At 37.9% G+C, this 18923-nt stretch overlaps 2 protein-coding genes and 1 pseudogene across 3 annotated transcripts; all 3 read right to left on the minus strand.

Annotated features, from left to right (window-relative positions):
* Positions 1-804: 804 nt before the first annotated feature.
* On the minus strand, positions 805-13705 carry LOC149068763 (cyclin-dependent kinase 7-like). Its single transcript, XM_089250374.1, has 2 exons — positions 13626-13705; positions 805-1919 (listed from the first exon to the last, which is right to left on the minus strand). The coding sequence occupies exon 2, from the start codon at positions 1906-1908 to the stop codon at positions 889-891; it is 1020 nt and encodes a 339-aa protein (XP_089106500.1). The 5' UTR covers positions 1909-1919; positions 13626-13705; the 3' UTR covers positions 805-888.
* LOC149068764 (cyclin-dependent kinase 7 pseudogene) lies at positions 4125-5147 on the minus strand (annotated as a pseudogene).
* On the minus strand, positions 7314-13694 carry LOC149068765 (phosducin-like protein 1). 2 transcript variants are annotated; one of them, XR_016195103.1, is made up of 3 exons: positions 13626-13694; positions 11368-13486; positions 7314-11320 (listed from the first exon to the last, which is right to left on the minus strand). XR_016195103.1 is itself a non-coding variant. In XM_089250375.1 (2 exons), exon 2 carries the CDS (start codon positions 13436-13438, stop codon positions 12593-12595), a length of 846 nt encoding a protein of 281 aa, XP_089106501.1. In that variant the 5' UTR covers positions 13439-13486; positions 13626-13694; the 3' UTR covers positions 7314-12592. The 2 variants fall into 2 exon arrangements, 1 of the variants encoding a protein (XP_089106501.1); XM_089250375.1 differs by having other exon boundaries at positions 7314-13486.
* Positions 13706-18923: the final 5218 nt, after the last annotated feature.

An 18923-nucleotide genomic window follows, 5' to 3' on the forward strand; every position in this document is an offset into this window, starting at 1 on the left:
TTAAAAGTATTAGAAATCACAAGAACAAACAAAAGTACCTTGAATTCATTAAAATCTCTCGAAGTCAAAAATGTTATTTGATAAGACGTGGGTTCAAATTAGCCACAAGAGCTAGAAAATTGACTTCAAAAGCTATGTATAGCTTTATATATCATCTAATTTCGCAATCTTTTCTGTACTTCTTGCAACGAGAGACCAGATGGATTATCAGTTCGACATGCTTGTACCACTTAAAAAAACTGTCTTGTGGTAAAGCAGCGAAGGGTAAATAAATATTTCTTGATCAAAAAATTTCGTTCAAATGTAAAAAATATCTCTGCAGTGCTTACAAAGCCCACGTGGTTATATAGCCTGCGAGTTTTTTTCCCAACACTCTGTACTTTGCAGTGTAATCAAACTACTTTCTAACATAGACCACTATTTTTTCAAGGTCACGACTACAGAAGATGGGAGGTGCTGGAGAGTACAGAGAAGTAAATCACGCTCTTCTAGGAAAGAATCGTTTCGCGGAGAGCAGGAACAAAAATTTTTTGGCGTCCTTTCTGAAATTACGGGCATCCTGAGGCACAATTGACTATTTGGCGCAGAAAAATACACTATTGGAGCAGGATGGCATAAGATGCTAATTTCGGCACAGAGTTCCCACCCCTGTAAATGTATAACAATGTCTTGCACGCACAGATACGGAAAGAATTTATTTTTGGAGCGACAGTTTTTACCATTGTTTTTTGCCAACTTGTGGCAAAATCTTGCCAACCCTGCTTACGTACCAGAATAAAAATTTCATGGGAAAATAAAGAATGCACAATTAGATCTAGTTTCTCCCAATCATTTTTTTTTTAAAGTATAGAAAATACCAAATTTTATTCATCCTTAATATAAATTCTATCAAAACGCCAATTTTCTCACAAGATTGCGATCTTGCTCATTCACTCTCTTAGAGTTGGAATTGTTTTCTGTTTTGTCCATGGAAGATGCTGCACCATTTGGTAATGGAAGTTCAGAACAAGGTGTCGGTGCTGGTAAGTTGCTGAAATATGGTGCCTTCAGTAATTCAGTACACTGCCATCTCTTCAAAGGATTAAGAGCCAGCATCTTCCCCAGAACCTCTAACAGGTCGTCACCGGCAGCAGTGAATATGTTTTGAAACGGAATGGGGATGGTTGGTTTGAAAAGTACAAATTGATGCAAGCGGGTAACATTAGGCCAGTCATCTTCGGTTGGAGTTCCGAGAGCCTGAAACATCTTTGATAGTTGATCCAGATCGGAATCGCCAGGCAAGAAGGGAGCCCGCAAGAGCAGTTCTGCAAGAATGCATCCAACTGCCCATATATCTACTCCCGTACCATATATCTTTGCACCAAACAGCAATTCTGGAGCTCTGTACCATCGAGTGACCACCTGGTTTGAATACAGTTTGTTTGGGGACCCAAAATATTTCGCCAAGCCGAAATCACCAATCTTTAAAATGCCTTTGCTGTTGATGAGGAGATTGTTTGGCTTCAAATCGCGATGCAATATCCAGTTGCGATGGAGGTACTCTAGGCCACGCAACGTCATCAACGTATACGACTTTATATGTTGAGGAGTCAATACAATCTGAGTGTCACGGACAATAATTTCCAGATCAGTCTCCATGAAGTCGAAAACCAGCGAGATATTTGACTTATGACCAAAAACATCCAGCAGACCAATAATATTGGGATGCGATAACTCCTGAAGAAACTTGATCTCTCGTATCGCAGTACGATTTATGCCATCTTGAACATCGCTTTTGCTGCCGACTTTGATTTTTTTCACGGCAACTATGAGGTCAGTGTACGCATCTCTGGCTTTGTACACGGTAGCGAATTGACCTTCTCCCAGGAAGGAAATCTTTTCATATCGCTTTACCTTGTCACTTGACATCTCTCATTCGCCTAAGAAACAAACAAAAGAACACTCGTTATGTCTAAAAATACTTGTTGAAGAAAATCAATAAAGAAAAACATTCTAAGTGTGTGTATAAACATATAGTTAAAATTCAATGCTCAAATTTTTGTACTACACATTTTTTTTTACTACACATGTTCATACATGCATGAGATTTGCAAGATAGACTACACACACAGTGGTGTTTCACATTATAACACTAATCCATCACCAAAATTATCTAGAATTGCAAAACCATGGAATTGTTAGATGCTACCTATATCTTTGATGATTTCATGCATGTGCGGTCGAGAGGGATTCCAATGCTGTAACAAAAGATATATTTATATCTATGCGTGTCGTGTATTCTCTATACGAAGCTACAATTTTAGACTGATCAATGCCAAAGGGACACAACTTGAACGACAGGCTACTTTAAAAGTTCGTTAGGGATGGACTGTCGAGTAACAATGGTTCCTGGGCGTCAACAATCTTTTGGAATGTTTACTTTGGTTACCATGGTTCTCTAGCGATGCGTGTCAGACATGCATGTGCGAAATTACAATGGTTTATCACTTCTGTAATGCTGCCAGTATTATGTGTATTAGTTTATTCCTTTATAATGGTTTGTCACTTTTTCAATCTTCTCAGTAATCGAAGAAAACCTGGACAGTGCTGGGTAGTATAGCTAGTATTTGAATTAAGTTAATGTTTCACAATTCAACATTAGTGTAGGAGCAGATCCAGGATGACGAGTCAGGAGGGTTAAATTGTGTAAGTTCATTTCATCCTCTTAAACTTTATAGGGCAAATAAATTTTCCCATATTATTCTGCTCTTAGGAGGGTAGGTTGTTCTTATCCCTTTCTCTTGATCTGGTCTCGAGTGAAGGCACGTATCTTCAGCTGTGAATGGAGCCAAGGCTTCAAATTTGAATGGAATGAAGGCAGACATGTTCAGCTGTGAATAAAGCAGAGGCAGGCATCTTAGCTATGAATGGAGTGAAGTGCAGTAAAGGTAGGCATCTTCAAATGCAAGTAAAGGAGCACATATCTTCAGCTATGAATGGAGTGGAAGCAGGCAAATTAAAGACAATGTGTGGGAGAAGCAACGTATTGCATAGGTGCAGTGGATCATCCCGCATTTTATGAGACAGATAAATTTCCCTCATATTATTACGCTCTTGGGATCCACGATTGCATTAGTGTGGTGACAAATAGTGTCCATTTGTGAGAAGATACTTTGTACACATATAAAATAGGAAATTTCTTAATTTTTTTTTGCTCAGTTACAAGGCTATATTGCCAGCGCAAAAAAAAAAGAAGTGAATATAGGCATCCAGAACTCATCACTTTTTGAACACAAAACATGCATTTCTCCAAAGCAAACATCACGTTCAATCATGTACCAATTCGTTAGAAATTCCTGAGGAATTGGAGAACAAATGCTCTCAACAGTCCGTTTGCATTTCATCATCTACCCATTCCTGGTACCTGATATACATTTCATCTTTTCATTACATTACATTTTGAAATTTTACATCTCTTTTTACATTGTTGGATACAAGAAACGAAGAAATGGTGAACTATTGCACCACCAATCATACTCTGATTTCCCCCCAGTGTTCAAAGAGCCTGCATCTGCTTAGGATCTTGTATTCTCGATATAAAAAAAGGTTCTGATGACAATTTGTTTCCAACATACACATGAAATTTACAACTGTTTTTTAAAGTATTTTCTGACCTATATCTGGCATACCTACATGTGACATGGCATACCTGGTTGATTTTTTTTCAAATTCCATACAATGTCCTCTTTCATTCATATATTTCAGAGATGCATTCCCATTTTTCATTTTCGAGATGAAAAAGAAGCCATGACTTAAGCACCCCCTGACCCTTGTAACATCTCTTTTAAGACACGTTCGTATTGAAATTTATAACATCTGTTAGTGTCACCCCACTACGTTAATAACTCAGTCACACAAAAAAATTTGTATGGGGCAAAAAAAATTCAATTTTTGCCATATGGTAAAACCTATTTTGCCGAAATGGCTTTTACTGAGGTTTTTTCACCCACGGAAAAAACTTGCCTACTCTGAGTATGTACCATAATAAAAACTACCAAAAAATGCACAATTAGATGTAGACTCTCCCAATCATTTTTTAAAATCAAAACTTATTAAAAATGCTGAATTTTATATTCTCATCCTTATCAATATAAAATCCATAAAAACGCCAATTTCCTCTCAAGATTATGATCTTGCTCATTCACTCTCTTAGAGTTGGAATTGTTTTCTGTTTTGTTCATGGAAGATGTTGGGCCATTTGGTAAAGGAAGTTCAGAACAAGGTGTTGGCGAGTTGCTGAAATATGGTGCCTTCAGTAATTCGGTACACTGCCATCTCTTCAAAGGATTAAGAGCCAGCATCTTCCCCAGAACCTCTAACCGGCCGTCACTGGCAGCAGTGAATATGTTTTGAAACGGAATGGGGATGGTTGGTTTGAAAAGTACAAACTGATGCAAGAGGGTAACATTAGCCTAGTCATCCTCGGTTGGAGTTCCGAGAGCTTGAGACATCTTTAATATTTAATCCGGATCAGAATCACCAGACAAGAAAGGAGCTTGTAAGAGCAGTTCTGCAAGAATGCATCCAACCGCCCATATGCCCACTCCTGTGCCATATATATTCGCAACGAACAGCAATTCTGGAGCTCTGTACCATCGAGTGACCACCTGGTTTTTATACAGCTTGTTCAGGGACCCAAAATATTTTGCAAAGCCGAAATCATCAATCTTCAAAACTCCTTTGCTACTGATGAGGAGATTGTTTGGCTTCAAATCCTGGTGCAAGATCCAGTTACGATGGAGGTATTCTAGGCCACGCAAAGTCATCAACAAATAAGACTTTATATGTTGAGGGGTCAGTACAATCTGAGTGTCACGGACAATAATTTCCAAATCAGTCTCCATGAAGTCAAAAACCAGCGAGATATTTGACTTATGACCAAAAACATCCAGCAGACCAATAATATTGGGATGCGATAACTCCTGAAGAAACTCGATTTCTCGTATCGCAGTACGATTTATGCCATCTTGAACATCGCTTTTGCTGTCGACATTTTTCACGGCAACTATGAGGTCAGTGTTCGCATCTCTAGCTTTGTACACGGTAGCGAATTGACCTTCTCGAAGGAAGGAAATCTTTTCATATCACTTCACCTTGTCACTTAACATTTCTCATTCGCCAAAGAAATAAAAGAAATACTTGTTATGTGTAAAAATACTTAACTGGACATAACTCGAAATAGGACCTATACATGGAAGTGGAAAGAATCAATAAAGAGAAAAATTATTCTACATGTGCGCATAAACATGCTCAAAATTTAATGCTTAAATTTTTTGGACTACACACGTGCACGAGATTTTCTAGATAGACTTACACAAAGTGATGTTTCACATTCTAACACTATTCATCTTGAATTGCAAAACCACAGAATTGTTAGACGTTATAGATATGCGTCTATTCTGCGATTTAATGCATGTTCAAGTGCAATCCAGAGGAATTCCAATGCTATAACAAAAGTTGAAGTCCGCAATTCGACATTAGTGCAGGTGCAGATTTCAGTTCACATATTTTTGAAATTTTACATTGATCTTATACATTGCTGGATACATGGTGGGAATGTAGGCATACTATCAAACTTCTTGCCCAATCACACTCTGCAATATCATCCCTGTGTTTGCACCTGCTTAAGATCTCATATCCTTGATAATAAAAAAAGTTCTTACACACATGTATCCGCGACTGTTTTAAAAATATTTTTCCACCTATATCTGGTATACCTACACATGACTTACATGATTATTTTTAAAAATTCTACACAGTGCTCTTTTTTCATTTGCATATTTCAAAAGGTGCACTCCTATTTTTGAGGTGAAAAACAGTTGTCCTGGCCCTTATAACTTTTCTCTTATAGAACAGGCTATTAAAAATTTCAGGTATATAACATGTGTTGGTGTCATTTCCCCCTACATTAATAACTCAGCAAGTCACACAAGTATGAGCATTTTGGCTGTGTACAGGGTCGTAGCATACCTTCTTGGGACATCTTGGAATGGTTGCGAAATAAGTATATTTTTCGCGAGGCCACCCTTTCGGCTCAGGGCCTAAGCCTAGTTATGGCACACTGGCTGTGTAGTTCAAAAGGAATGACTGGTTTTGCTACATTTGACAGCATCAAGAGCTGCCGCTGTGGTGGTCGAGTGGTCATAGTGACGGACTCGCATCGCGGGGACCCGGGTTCGATCCCCACAGTGGTGGTCGGCTGAAGTTGGTTTTCTGTGGTTCCCAACTTTGAGGCGCGAATGCGAGCCGATCTCCCCGTTAAAAAGTCTCGCCACAGAGAGCAACAGACCTACAAACAGTACAAATATTCAGTCACTACACATCACTCACTTCACTTCTGAGATATAGATGGCAGCACTGAAAAACATACACAACACTAGATACGCACTCAGACTGTTAGGTACACACACTTACACTTCCGGCACAACTCACTAGGTAGAAAATTGCCTATGGCGATAGACCTGAGTTGTGCTCGGTTTCAAAAAAAAAAAAAAAAAAGCTGGCTAGCCGCTGGGGTGGTCGAGTGGTCATAATGACGGACTCGCATCACGGGGACCCGGGTTCGAGCCCCACCGTCACCACAGTGGTGGTTGGTTGAAGTTGGTTTTCTGTGGTTCCCAACTTCAAGGCGCAAATGCGAGCCGATCTCCCCGTTAAAAAGTCTCGCCACAGAGAGCAACAGTCCTACAAACAGTACGAATATTCAGTCATTACACTACACTCACTTCACTTCTGAGAAGATATAGATGGCAGCACTAAAAAAAAAATCATACACAACACTAAATACGCACTCAGACTGTTAGGTACACATACTTACACTTCCGGCACAACTCACTAGGTAGAAAATTGCCCATGGCGATAGACCTGAGTTGTGCTCGGCTTCAAAAAAAAAAAAAAAAAAAAGCATCAAGAGCTAAAGTGTTCGTTTCAGGCCTGTGAAAACATTTGATCGATGTAGCCAGGGAAAAAGATGGGGGAGGGGAACTGTTCATTCTCCCCATAGAAAAGTTGAAGTCAAAAACAGCCTATATCACTTAATAGGTTGGCTCATTGGAACCATGCAATACAAAAAATATGCAGCAGGAAAAATTTGTAAGTAGGAAATGTTTAGATATAAGAAAACTCTGGTAATAAGTCTTTTTAAACAGGAAAACATTTCAAGCAGGCATTACTTGAAGATTCGCTGCGATTGAAAAAATGTTTTTTTTTTCCCTTTTCAAACTGCAATGAGCTCAGCTAATGACTAGTTAGTCAATAACAGAAAAAACTATGTCTAATGAAAAACAAGGTTTTTTTTATTGTCATAGTATAATGAAAGAAAATCAAAAACAAAACTTTGTTCAGACACCAGACAGGTAAACCAAAAAATACAACTAAACACCAGCAAACCCATAGAATCGGAAACCCTGAGTAAGTTACAAAAACAAAATTTCAGAACAAAAGATTTTATCACATATGTACACATGAATACACACAAAGTTCCGAAATGAATACAGATGAGATCTCTAGTATTATTATATTTTGAATACAGATAATGAGATCTCTAATATTATTATGAGTCAGGACTTGCAGTTCATATAGATTCTATAAACACCTATTCTTCCAATGTTTTCGCAGAGAAGTTGATGAGCTAACCCAGAACTTTGCCAAGAAAGTTCAACTCAATCAAATATTGGCCTATATTCTTGCTTTAAGCAGCCCTTTCCTTTGTGTTTTCAATCCATATTCCAATAGTCTACAAAATAATTGGTTTAGAAATTGCAATATATTTATATATTTAAATTATTATATCTATAACTCTTTTGGGAATTTTGCGTTTTTTCCAGGCAACTCATTGGGCAGTTTGCCCATTGCGAAATTTGGATTTGAGATCCTTTTTCGTTTTTAGCATCATCAAAAGCGTTACAAAGTCATTACTTTCAGGATGCAACTTTGAATCATTACATGACTAAACTAAGTAAGTAGGCCTAAATATTCCAGTGTTGTCACGATAAAATAATAATAGGCTATTTGGATATTATCAAGGATAATATCCAAAGAGAGATCAATAATTAAAGAGATTACCAATTGAAACAGTTTGCAGCCAGAGACCCATTAATGGTTTTGCCGCCTGTGGGCTACACAAATTTTACCCCCTTCTAGTCTAATTTTTTTACTAATCTTTCCTTAATTCACCACCACTGCTAAAACCGACTTGGTCTCCCCCTTCTGTTACAAGTACACATGTCTCTAACCCTTAACTGGATGACCCTGCCACGCATTCTTCATCTTGCCGTCTCTTAAGAAAGAAATGCATCTGGATCATCTTATTTTCAGTATTCTATTTTTTTCTTCCCTCTATATCATTGATCAAAGTTTCCGTGGGGCCATTTTGACCTCACTTCACCACTTGCGTGTATTTTTGCCTGATGGCAAGAGTGTTCAGATTGAACTGGCATATCGGAAGAGTGCCAATTTTCTCAATAACAATTTCAAATTAGCCATGAAACATCAAATGTCCAAGGTGAGCATGAGGATAGTCTTCTAAGTGTACGTAAGATGTGTGTGATCAAAATGTCACAGTGTTGTTTGCAAGTACTGTGTTATGACTAATTTTGGTGCTTGTGAAAATATAGTAAATATTATTTTAATTTGTAAATTTTATTTTCTTGAGTACATTTCAATCATATCTGTTCATTTTTAGTCATGGAAGTTGCATTCAAAAAACTTAATAAATAATTTAATTCTTTTAAAGTCATGTATCCCTGCATTTTTTTCAAATGTGTGTCTTGGTTAAAGAAAATTTTTGGCAAAATAATTGAAGAAATTTGAAAAATTTAGTGAATTAATTGATAGATGAATGAAGTCATGTAAAAACTTATTGCTTTTATGAAGACACTCTTTTGCTGGATTTTTAAAATACATTAATACTTGCTGAAGTCAAAATCACCGCACGACGCCAGTTATGCACAGAATTTTCACAATGCCAGTTAAGGGCTAAGTCACTCTTTTGGTCACTCCCATGTTCACACTCTCTAAGCAGGGTATGCCAATTTAAATCAGCTCTTGATTTAAATTTTGTTTTTTCTTTACATAATTTCAATGATATTGACGAAAAGTAATCTGGTATGATATACATGTTACTGATATGTAGTAACATTGATGATTAAAAGAAGTTTAGATCTTTGGGGTAAATATAGACTCAAACTTAATCCCTAGATCAGTGCAGAAAGCAAACTGCTCTATTTCAAGATTTTGTGCATGGAAAAAATTGCAGAAAAATATATGGAGTTGAACTTGGCACTTAGCTTAACTGCACTAAGTATTTTAAATGCATCACAATGTGGCACTAGGGTTGCCCCGATTTAAAAAAATATAATAATTATTTTTTGTATAAAGCCTTGAATTCTATGCCCTAATTGCAATTAACTGTTGGGCTTTCTATTTCATTTTTCGTATTAAAAAATTTGCACGCTTTTTACTAAAATTCATTAAATATGTGAAAGAATAAAAATGTGCAAACTATTAAGCAACATGATGCAGGTTGCGAACACATCCATTAATAGTGCAATTGATTGATGCTGAATGGCCCTTTGGTTGCACATTCAGTGAATTCAGATGTTGCACCATATGCGTGATACTGAGTTGCCACCACTCATTCACTTTAATGGCGGCGGGGGGGGGGGGGGGGGGAACTCGTGAATAGTAAAAACACTTTTCTATATATATAAAAAAGAGTTAATCTATGAAGTTAATTTGAGCTCAATGACCTTTCATGTTACATAAAAACAGATTTTTTTTATTTTTCATATCCTAAGTCACCTTTTTAGTCATCAATATGCTTGCACACCATTTGGGCACCCACATTCTTGTGCACACGCTATAGGTCACTCTTTTGGTAGAACACTGACATGGTTCCTTGCTTTATAGTTCACTCTTTTGATTATTCACACATTTACACATGATCTAGGTCCCTCACTGACCTGGTCTCCCGCTCTGTAGATCAATCTTTTGGTCATTCACTGACCAAGTCCCTTGCTGTCCCGGCAGAACCTGAATTATAGAGGATTATACAAATTTTTGCCGACCTTCTCCCCTTCCACTAACTTTCTTGGCCACACAGTCCTCAAATTTGCCACCCTGGGTTATAGCCCGCTAAGCCACCAGATAAATATGCCTGCATACAGCTAGCTACTATCAAAACCATAAAACAGGAAAGTAAAAAAAATTTTAATTTCTTAATCATAAAACTGCTCCATCATTCATCCACAATAAGTTTAGTAAATTGTTCCAATAGTTTATAGATGGTTGAAACTGTATTGCTTTGTATAACATTGCTTGTATATATATAATTTTTTTACATTTATCATTGAGATCAGCAAGGTGGGTTCATCCAAATGTTCACTTCATTGGAGTTTAAGCTTTAAGGCAGGAGTGTGAGACTCCTGCCTTAAAGCTTTCATTTTCTTCTCTGCCTTCCACAAGAGCCTCTAAACATGTGTATGGGTAGGTTAGAAACCCCACCCAGTCAGGAAGTATGGATACTTTGTAACTGGGCACATTCTGCATGCTGAAGAGTTAAGGAAAAAACGAAGGGCAAAAACCCAAGAAAGATTCTGAACATATTCAAAAAACAAAAACTGTTTTCTCTTTCTGGCACCAATGCCATTATAAACACACTAATTTGAAAAATAAATGTATTTCAAAATAATTTCTAAATGACTGACCCCAAAGTCGGGGGGGGGGGGGAAGTAATTACAATATAACATTTACATGTCTCCGCAAGCCTTTCCATAGGTGGCAGGATCAATCATAAAAATTTATTGCCAGAAATTCCTACTCCATTAACAGTAGCACAGCAACTTGTCAGTCAGTCATATTCAACAAGGAAAAGCTTGGCAAGCACTGAGTTTCAGATCACTGTCCTACGCTGACAGGTACAAAATTCATACACTAGAACACTACCTCTAACTTACGAGAAATTGATCCGAGTTACAACCAGAGGTATTCATTCTTCAAGAGTGCCCTTTGCAAGTTAAATTATAAAAGTCAATCAATAATCAAGTTCGTGAAAATATGCAACTTATCAACAAAAAGACACTACAGAGTGTACACATGGAAATCACGCACTTGTAAAAACCCGAAGATAAGCAAATTCAATGTTTTACAAAAGCACAGCAGCACACACACACAAAGGACCAAAATATTTACTTCAATTTCATTTTTATAGGTAAGTACGAACACTCATTTGGTATATAATCATTGTTTCTTATGAATCAGACATTCCAGCAGTTTTTTCAGACTTTCACAACCTTACTGTGATAAAACTCCAGATCAGTGCTTCTTAACCAAGGGTGTGAATGAGAGCATCTCTGAGGGGGACGGGGGTGAGATAGGGTAAAAAAATCATGTTATTGACCGATTAATCAGAAAAATTGAAATAAAAATTAGATCTTTCAATTTTTAAAAAAAAACATGAATCATACTAATATTTTGACACCTCATCTCTTAGCTTTCACTTGCAGAAATAGGCCTAAGGGATACAAAACTTGCATTAAAAAAGTTTCTTTTTTGATTAGAGATCGTACTTGATTTCAGTTGAGAAAAAAAAAAAAATCATTATTTACCTAAACCAATTTCTTGTTTTGTTCGTGTTATTAACATGCTGTGCTTCAATTTGATAATGTTATAAACACCACTCAGGAAAAACAAACCCATTAATTTATAGTTTTTGCAGCTGGATTCTAGAAGTGAACTATTTAATGAATCTTTTTTTCAAAATCTCAAAAAACGTTAAATAGTAAATTTTCTTTAATTTTGTTTTTGAATTAAAAAAAAATAAAGCCAAAATTAAACATTAACCGTAGCCAAAAATGATCACAGATCTTCAGAGTATACTGCAACCAGGAGACACACTCCCACGCTACTATTCCTATGGAACCTCTAATGTATAGGGAGCGTGCTGGAAAGCAACCGGACCCCCCCCCCCCACAAGGAATCCAAGGAGACTGCTGCAATCAGAGTTTCTTATGCCAACCACAATATTTCTCTTTTGGTGCAATGATCCTAAAAAAAAAAAAAGGCTAACGGCAATAAAATCCTACTGAATGCTGTAATGAAGCTATTATTCCTAATCCATGTGTCAAGGTACTTTTACGGGTGCCGCCAAAGTGTTTTGTAATAGGGCAAGGCTGAAACGAGACATTTTAAATACTTAAGAGTGAGACAAATATAAAAGTTTTTGATTAAATTCACCAATTCACCAATAAAAATTGTTCAGAAGTAAATGTTGTTCAGCAGTGCATTCACTCGGCAAATTTTACATTTTTTAATACAAAAATGTTCCTTGTTCGATTAGTCTAATTGCTACAAGTAGTAAAATAGTAAAAAAAAGCCAAGCAGGAACCACGACTGTAACACACAGTATATAAAAGCACATTACATGTAAAGACACAATTTACTTTGACTCTAGTGGTCCCATAACAACTTATACGATTCACACTTCATTAAACTAGTTGGGGGGGGGGGGGAAGTCGGTCATAGGAAAACACCATATAAAAATTCTGTTCGATTCTCACTCATAGTCATTTCCACGTTGCACAGAAGAACGTATACCGGATGAAATGATATCATTCTCGGGTAGCAATCCATGCTCTATCAAATAGTTTTCGATATCGCCAGTAACAAACTCCTCATCAAATTCATCAGTCAAACGAACAAAATTCCCTATGAGACACCCATTTTTATACACAAGAAGAGCAGGAACACCACTTTTCTCGAAGTGTTTACTCATCCCAGCTAGAGTCACTTCCATGCTGCAGAACTTGACCTGCGGGTAATCCCTCGCTAGTTCTTCGAGGCACCCGTACATCACCTTACACAGCTTACTACCATCTTTGTAGATGTAAACAAAAACGTTAGTCGATTTCTCCTTCTCAACGGCTTCTAAAAATTCCTGCCCGCTTCTCAGCTGGATGCATTTCCCAAACCTGGGCTGCTGAGTGGCTTGGGCAATCATCTCCGCCATGCGCTTCATCTTAAACTCTTCAAGGATCTTGTCGTCTAACAATGCCTCGATTTCACTGTCCAGCTTCTCCTCCTTGGATTTTGCTTCTTCGTCCTCCTTGAGCGATTTGCACGTCAAGGATAGTTTCTCCATCAGGGCGACTCTCTCACGCTCTTGCTCTTCGCGTTTCTCATTCTCCAACTGTTTGTACCTTTGCCAGTCTTTGATGACTCCTTTCGGTCCAGTGTTAGTGGAGGAGCCCCCTCCTCCTCCTTCAGATCTGATACTCGGCTCCGCATCCACACTGCAGCTGGCGCCACCAGCACCACATTTCTCATCATCCTCATCTTCGCTACTGCTGCTACAGTAATAATGAGTCTTCTCACCTAAGATTTTATCGTCCAACGTTGTCATCTCTCTCTTAGGTGTATTAGATTAGTAGTAGCTATACAAATCTCTCGACTACAAAAAGAAAAAGGCATATATAATGAGAGACTCTCTCATAATTAAAGCTGTTATGGAAGATTCAAGCTTACATTGATTCTTCCGTTCATTAAAGTCAGCTAAATAATTAATTGAAGTAATGAAAAAAAAAACTCACTTTTTAATTATAGGAATTCGCTATGTTGATGTGATGAAGTTCTACAATAACCCGCAGTTCTTCTTCTTCTTCTTCTTCAATTATACAGGGCTTTATGCCTTCGGGCCATCCCCTGTTAGAGAAAGAAACATTCCACAAAAGCATAGAAAATGTTATAAAATATACTAACGAAAGAGCTGTCATCAATCACAGAACACATAGGAATTCCAGAAATTTCCATTCTTCCCTCTTCTTCAGAAGGGAAGGAAGGAAGGAAGGAGAAGAAAGAAAAAAAAAAAAAAAAAAAAAAAAAACGCAGATGGAGATGTTATATGAGATGGAGAAGAAGTCTTCAGGCTTAGGGGACGATGCTAAGCCGCTTTAGAATGATATGATGACATGGAGTCCCTGGATGAGTGTGTGGTAACAAAAATGAAACCAAACAACCAAGACAGAAAAGGACAAAAACCAAACGAGAGAAAGAAAAGGGGGAGAGAAAAAAATAATAAAAACTCACGAAAAACGTTGACTAAGGGTAACGAACCTCTCAAAGCTACAGATAATGTTCTCAGGTCTGCCTGAACAGAACTCGGACCAACACCTAACTGGTGGAGAAAGAGAATTAAAAGTTGAGAACCGAACCTGGGAGAACCTAATACAAGAAAACAAAAAATGAGATGAAGTTTCAGGAATCTTGCATTGTGGACAGAGAGGGTTAGCCATTTTCCTGATACGATGTAGGTATTCGTTCAAGGGAGCTCTATTGCAAATGAGTTTGTAAAATAAACATTCCAACCTTCTGTTCGAAAACAAAGGGGAGAAGTTCTGGCAGCAGTTATAGAAGAAGCTAAACTCAGGAATAGATAAGAAAAGAGCATTGCGAATATTTTCCTTGAAGTAGCGATAGTAAATCGAACGAATGTCCTCCACATAAAGGCTAGAAGGTAGAAGATCAACAGTAGAAAAAGCTACAGTACGAACATGATTGTCAATGGTTTCATTAATGGTAATGCCCGAATGACTTGGGACCCAAATTAGTGATATGCTGTTAACCAAAGAACTAGTATGAACCAGTTGAGCATACAGAAGATGAGTCACCGTAGATGAATGAATAGAGAAATTGTCGAGAGCCATGATGACTGATTTGGAATCCGTAAATATGAATATTGAAGAATTAGACGATTGAATGAAGGATCTGAGACCCAAAGTAATAGCAAGGGCCTCCGCAGTGAAAACTGAGGAGTCTTTATTAATGAACCAAGACTTGATAACTCTAGTAACCAAACAGAAAGCTCCACAAACCACTTGAGATGATTTAGATGCATCTGTAGCAATTACATGAGCATTCAGCGGCAGAGACTCAATGTACTCTTGGAATATTGCTTGATAAGGGATGGTAGACTTAGTTTTTTGAAAATTAAGACCCTCCGATATGAAATAAATATTTGAGGGTATCCACGGCCAAAAGGAATAAATTGGACGCAACATGGACCTATGGGAAAAACCAATGGTATTATTGAACTGTGATATTTTCCTAGCCAAAGATGGAGAGAGGCGACAAAAACCCGAATCCATATGGTTAGAGTGACCCTGCGTGGGAGAGGCTGTGGCAGAAATACAAGATAACCCAATTCTGAAGAGAATAGAATCCTGAAAGGAGGGTAGGGCGAGAATGGTTCTGAGTTTATCTATGCGAGTTGACGTAGGGAGGCCTAAGATAGATCTCATCGAGGAGTTATAAATGGTGTTTATCTTAGTGAGAGAAGATTTGGCTGCATTGAACCAAGCCACAGCTCCGTAACCAATGGTACCTCCAATGATGCTCATTAGCACAGGTTTGAGGAACTTGCAAGGAATATTTCTTGAGGAGTGAGAGATGGAGCGACAAATGTTTAAAGATAGAGTGCCCTTAGAACGCAGAGATGATAATTGTTTTTTCCAGGTGAGAGTACAATCCAGATGAACACCTAGAACTTTCAAATACGGATCAAACGGAATGGATTCGCCATTAATGCTGAAAGAAGGAAAGTATGGAGGTCGTCTCCGTGAAAAAATAGAAAAACGAGATTTGGATAGAGAGATGCACAAGCCACTATTTTCAGCCCATCTGAGAATGTTAGGCAGGGTGTTCATCAATCTAGACTCAGCATACTTCCCATCTAACGCATTCATCTGAAGAAAAATATCATCAGCATACATAAAAAAATTAATGTCAGAATTAATATATGAGGTTATATCTAGTGTGAACAGAGTGAAAAGTACAGGGGAGAGGGTGGAACCCTGTAAAAGACCGCAATTGGGAGCAAAAGCACCAGATCTGGAACCCCTCCAATGAATGACATGTTTACGGTTCGAGAGATAATTAAAGAGCCAAGTTAAAAATTTACCATGAAAGCCCAAGCGGGCTAATTTGACAATGAGCAAATCATGTCTCACAGAATCATAAGCAGCTCTCAAATCTAGAGCAATAATGTAGCTAGTATAGCCCCTTTGGAGGGCATATGAAATGGAGAACACCATATCTTTCATGCAAACCTCAGCACCAGTTTTTGGTCGAAAACCATAAAAGTTTTTTGGAAAGAGCTCAAATCGTAATGCAATCCAGGTGATCCTAAAAAGAATGATTCGCTCAAAGATTTTGCTAATAGTGTTTATAAGGGTCAGAGGACGAAAGTTCTTCGGATCATTTGTTGGTTTTCCTGACTTGGGAATAAAAATAATACGTCCTTCTTTAAAAGTCGGCGGCACCAGCGATGAAGACCAAAGGGTATTAAATGCATTCAGAAATTCAATCCCCTTATTTGGAAGGAGTTTATATACCTTCAATGGAACACCATCTGGACCAGGGGTCGTTGAGCGACCAGAACAAATGGCTCTACGAATTTCCGTGGGAGTGAACGGTGCATCCATCTGAGCCTGGAACTCACGAGGAGGACCATAAAAAGTAACGGTGTGAGATCGGCCAGGTGAAGAGAAGTGGTTAAATTTTAAAAGTTGGATCTGTACGAGAGGATCGACATAACTATTATTAGCAATCTTGAAAATATGCCTGGAATCATCCCAAGTTTTCGCCACGATATAACGGTGTCTACGCAAGACAGAAAAAAGAACTGAGGGCTGCGTAAAAGGATGAAGTTCTTGAGCCAGAGTCTTCAACCGTAGAATGCGAAGGTGGCGACGAAAAACAGAAGCTAATTTTTTATATCTAAACCAGTTGTCCTGAGAGGGCACACGGCGAAATAAGCGGAAAGCCCGTTTTTTTTCGATAAGAGCAATACGCCCTTCTTTATCCAACTTAAGCCAAGGTTGTTTCTTCCGGTACACAGAGTACCTAGCTGAGTTAACAATGGAAACAACATGATTGTAGATATTGTCGAAATCGTTAGTAGCGGGGATGACAGAGAGACCTGCCATTACCGCTGACCATTTAATGAAACGGAATTCCTGAGATATGAATTGTTTATTCAAAGAGACGGAAATTTTAATTGGCAAATGATCACTATTGAATAAGGATTCACAGGGAGTCCAGATAATATATCTATAAAGACCTGGACTACAGAAACATAAGTCGATATAAGATTGTGAGTCTTTGCTATAAAAGGTGGGGCAAAATGGAGGAACTAGACAAAGGTTATGATTAAGATACCAATTAAATAACATAGTACCTGCAGGAGATACAATATGTCCTCCCCAGTTTGGATGATGACTGTTGGAATCTCCGATTATGATGAAATTCCCAGAGATGTATGAGAAAATATTGTCGATAGCCGCGATATTGAAAACACCTGGAGGACGATAAAAATTAACAACATACATAGAAAAATTATTTAGAAAGACTTGAACAATCATAATTTCAAAAAAGGGGTCGGAAATTTTCCATATCAAAGATGAGGAAAGAGATGAATTCACCGCGGTCACTAAAACACCACCTGGGAGAAGTCGATCATTTCTAAATATCTGAAAACCGGCAAGAAAAAAATGGTCCTTCGGTTCCAGAAAAGTCTCCTGTAAACATAACATATCATAGTTTAAACAAAAATTTCTGATAAAGGATGATTTGGACTTGATGCCTCGGACATTCCATTGAAGAATTCTAAAATTCATATTATTCATAGTTTTTTTTTTTTTGGAAAGGATTAACTAGAAAAATATATTGAACTGAATAGAGGGAAAAAGCATCAAATTCACAGAAAAAATAAAAATAAAAAAAAACACAAAAAAATAAAAAACACTTATTTTTTGAGAAAGAAAAAGGAAATATCAAGCGAGAAAAACACAATAGGAAAGGGAGGGAGGGAAAAAAAACAAAAAAAAAACACACACCAAACCAAACTCGATTTGATCACAACAATAAGAATACTGAACTCTTGTCAGCTCTAAATGAGGTAAAGAAAAACCATTATCAAACTCGATAACAGAGAGAAAGGAAAAAAGATCAAGCGAGGAACAAACTTTAAGCGAGAAGGGGGAAAAAAAGGGGGGGGGAGACAAAAAACGAAATTAAGTGAAAACTAGGTTTTCACATTTGAGGCTGAGTCATTTTTCAGTCTCTTAGCTAATCGTCTTTGTTTAACCCTTTCCGCAGGAGACGTGTAGAAAATATTCGATTCAGGATCTTGAGAAAAGTCACTGTCGTCATTATGCTCAGGGGGCAAAGGTTGATTGAAAATAGCAGTCGAAGGACCAGAAGTGTCCATATTCACATTCGAATTAAGTGACGGTATTATATTCACCTTATGTACAGCTAGGTTAACCGAATTGACTATTTCAGGAATAAGCGCTCTAATAGAGTCATTCAGCGATTCCTGAAGACTTATTTTCAGATCTTTAAGTACAATTTCTTTAATGGCCGATACTTCCGCTTGGACCAGGGAACTGATCTCGGCCTTGAGAGCACTGAAGTCAGATGACATGGAAATGCTGGTCCGAGCAGCATATGAAGAGGAATTCATTTTACATCTTTCTCGAGCGATGTTTATTGGAACATGATGATCGGCTTTATAGTGATATGCTTTTGACTCCAAGACATAAGCAGGGCACTGACGGTCAGAGGCAAGATGAGTGGAAGCCTTACAGTTAATGCAGGAGATAGGGTTTTGGCAGGTTTCGTGGTTATGATTTTGGCCGCATCGTTTGCAGATCTGAGATGATACTCTACAAAACTTTGAGCGGTGAAAGAAGCTCCAGCACCGAAGGCATTGATTAGGACGCTCAATAAATTTACGTGGCCGAAATATCAAGAACCATAACTTTATTTCCGGCGGAATGTTCCTGCCAAGAATCGTAACCAGAACAGTTTGTAAGGGAATTCTTTCTTTT

The sequence above is a fragment of the Pholcus phalangioides genome, unplaced genomic scaffold, assembly GCF_987345545.1.
Source record: "Pholcus phalangioides strain wild (caught in Gottingen) unplaced genomic scaffold, Ppha-v1.0 ptg000024l_1, whole genome shotgun sequence".
NCBI lineage: Eukaryota > Metazoa > Arthropoda > Arachnida > Araneae > Pholcidae > Pholcus > Pholcus phalangioides.

What these genes read in the sequence shown, in the direction of transcription:
- LOC149068763 (XM_089250374.1), bottom strand. Translation starts at nt 1,908, where the DNA reads ATGTCAAGTGACAAGGTAAAGCGATATGAAAAGATTTCCTTCCTGGGA.
- LOC149068765 (XM_089250375.1), bottom strand. Translation starts at nt 13,438, where the DNA reads ATGACAACGTTGGACGATAAAATCTTAGGTGAGAAGACTCATTATTAC.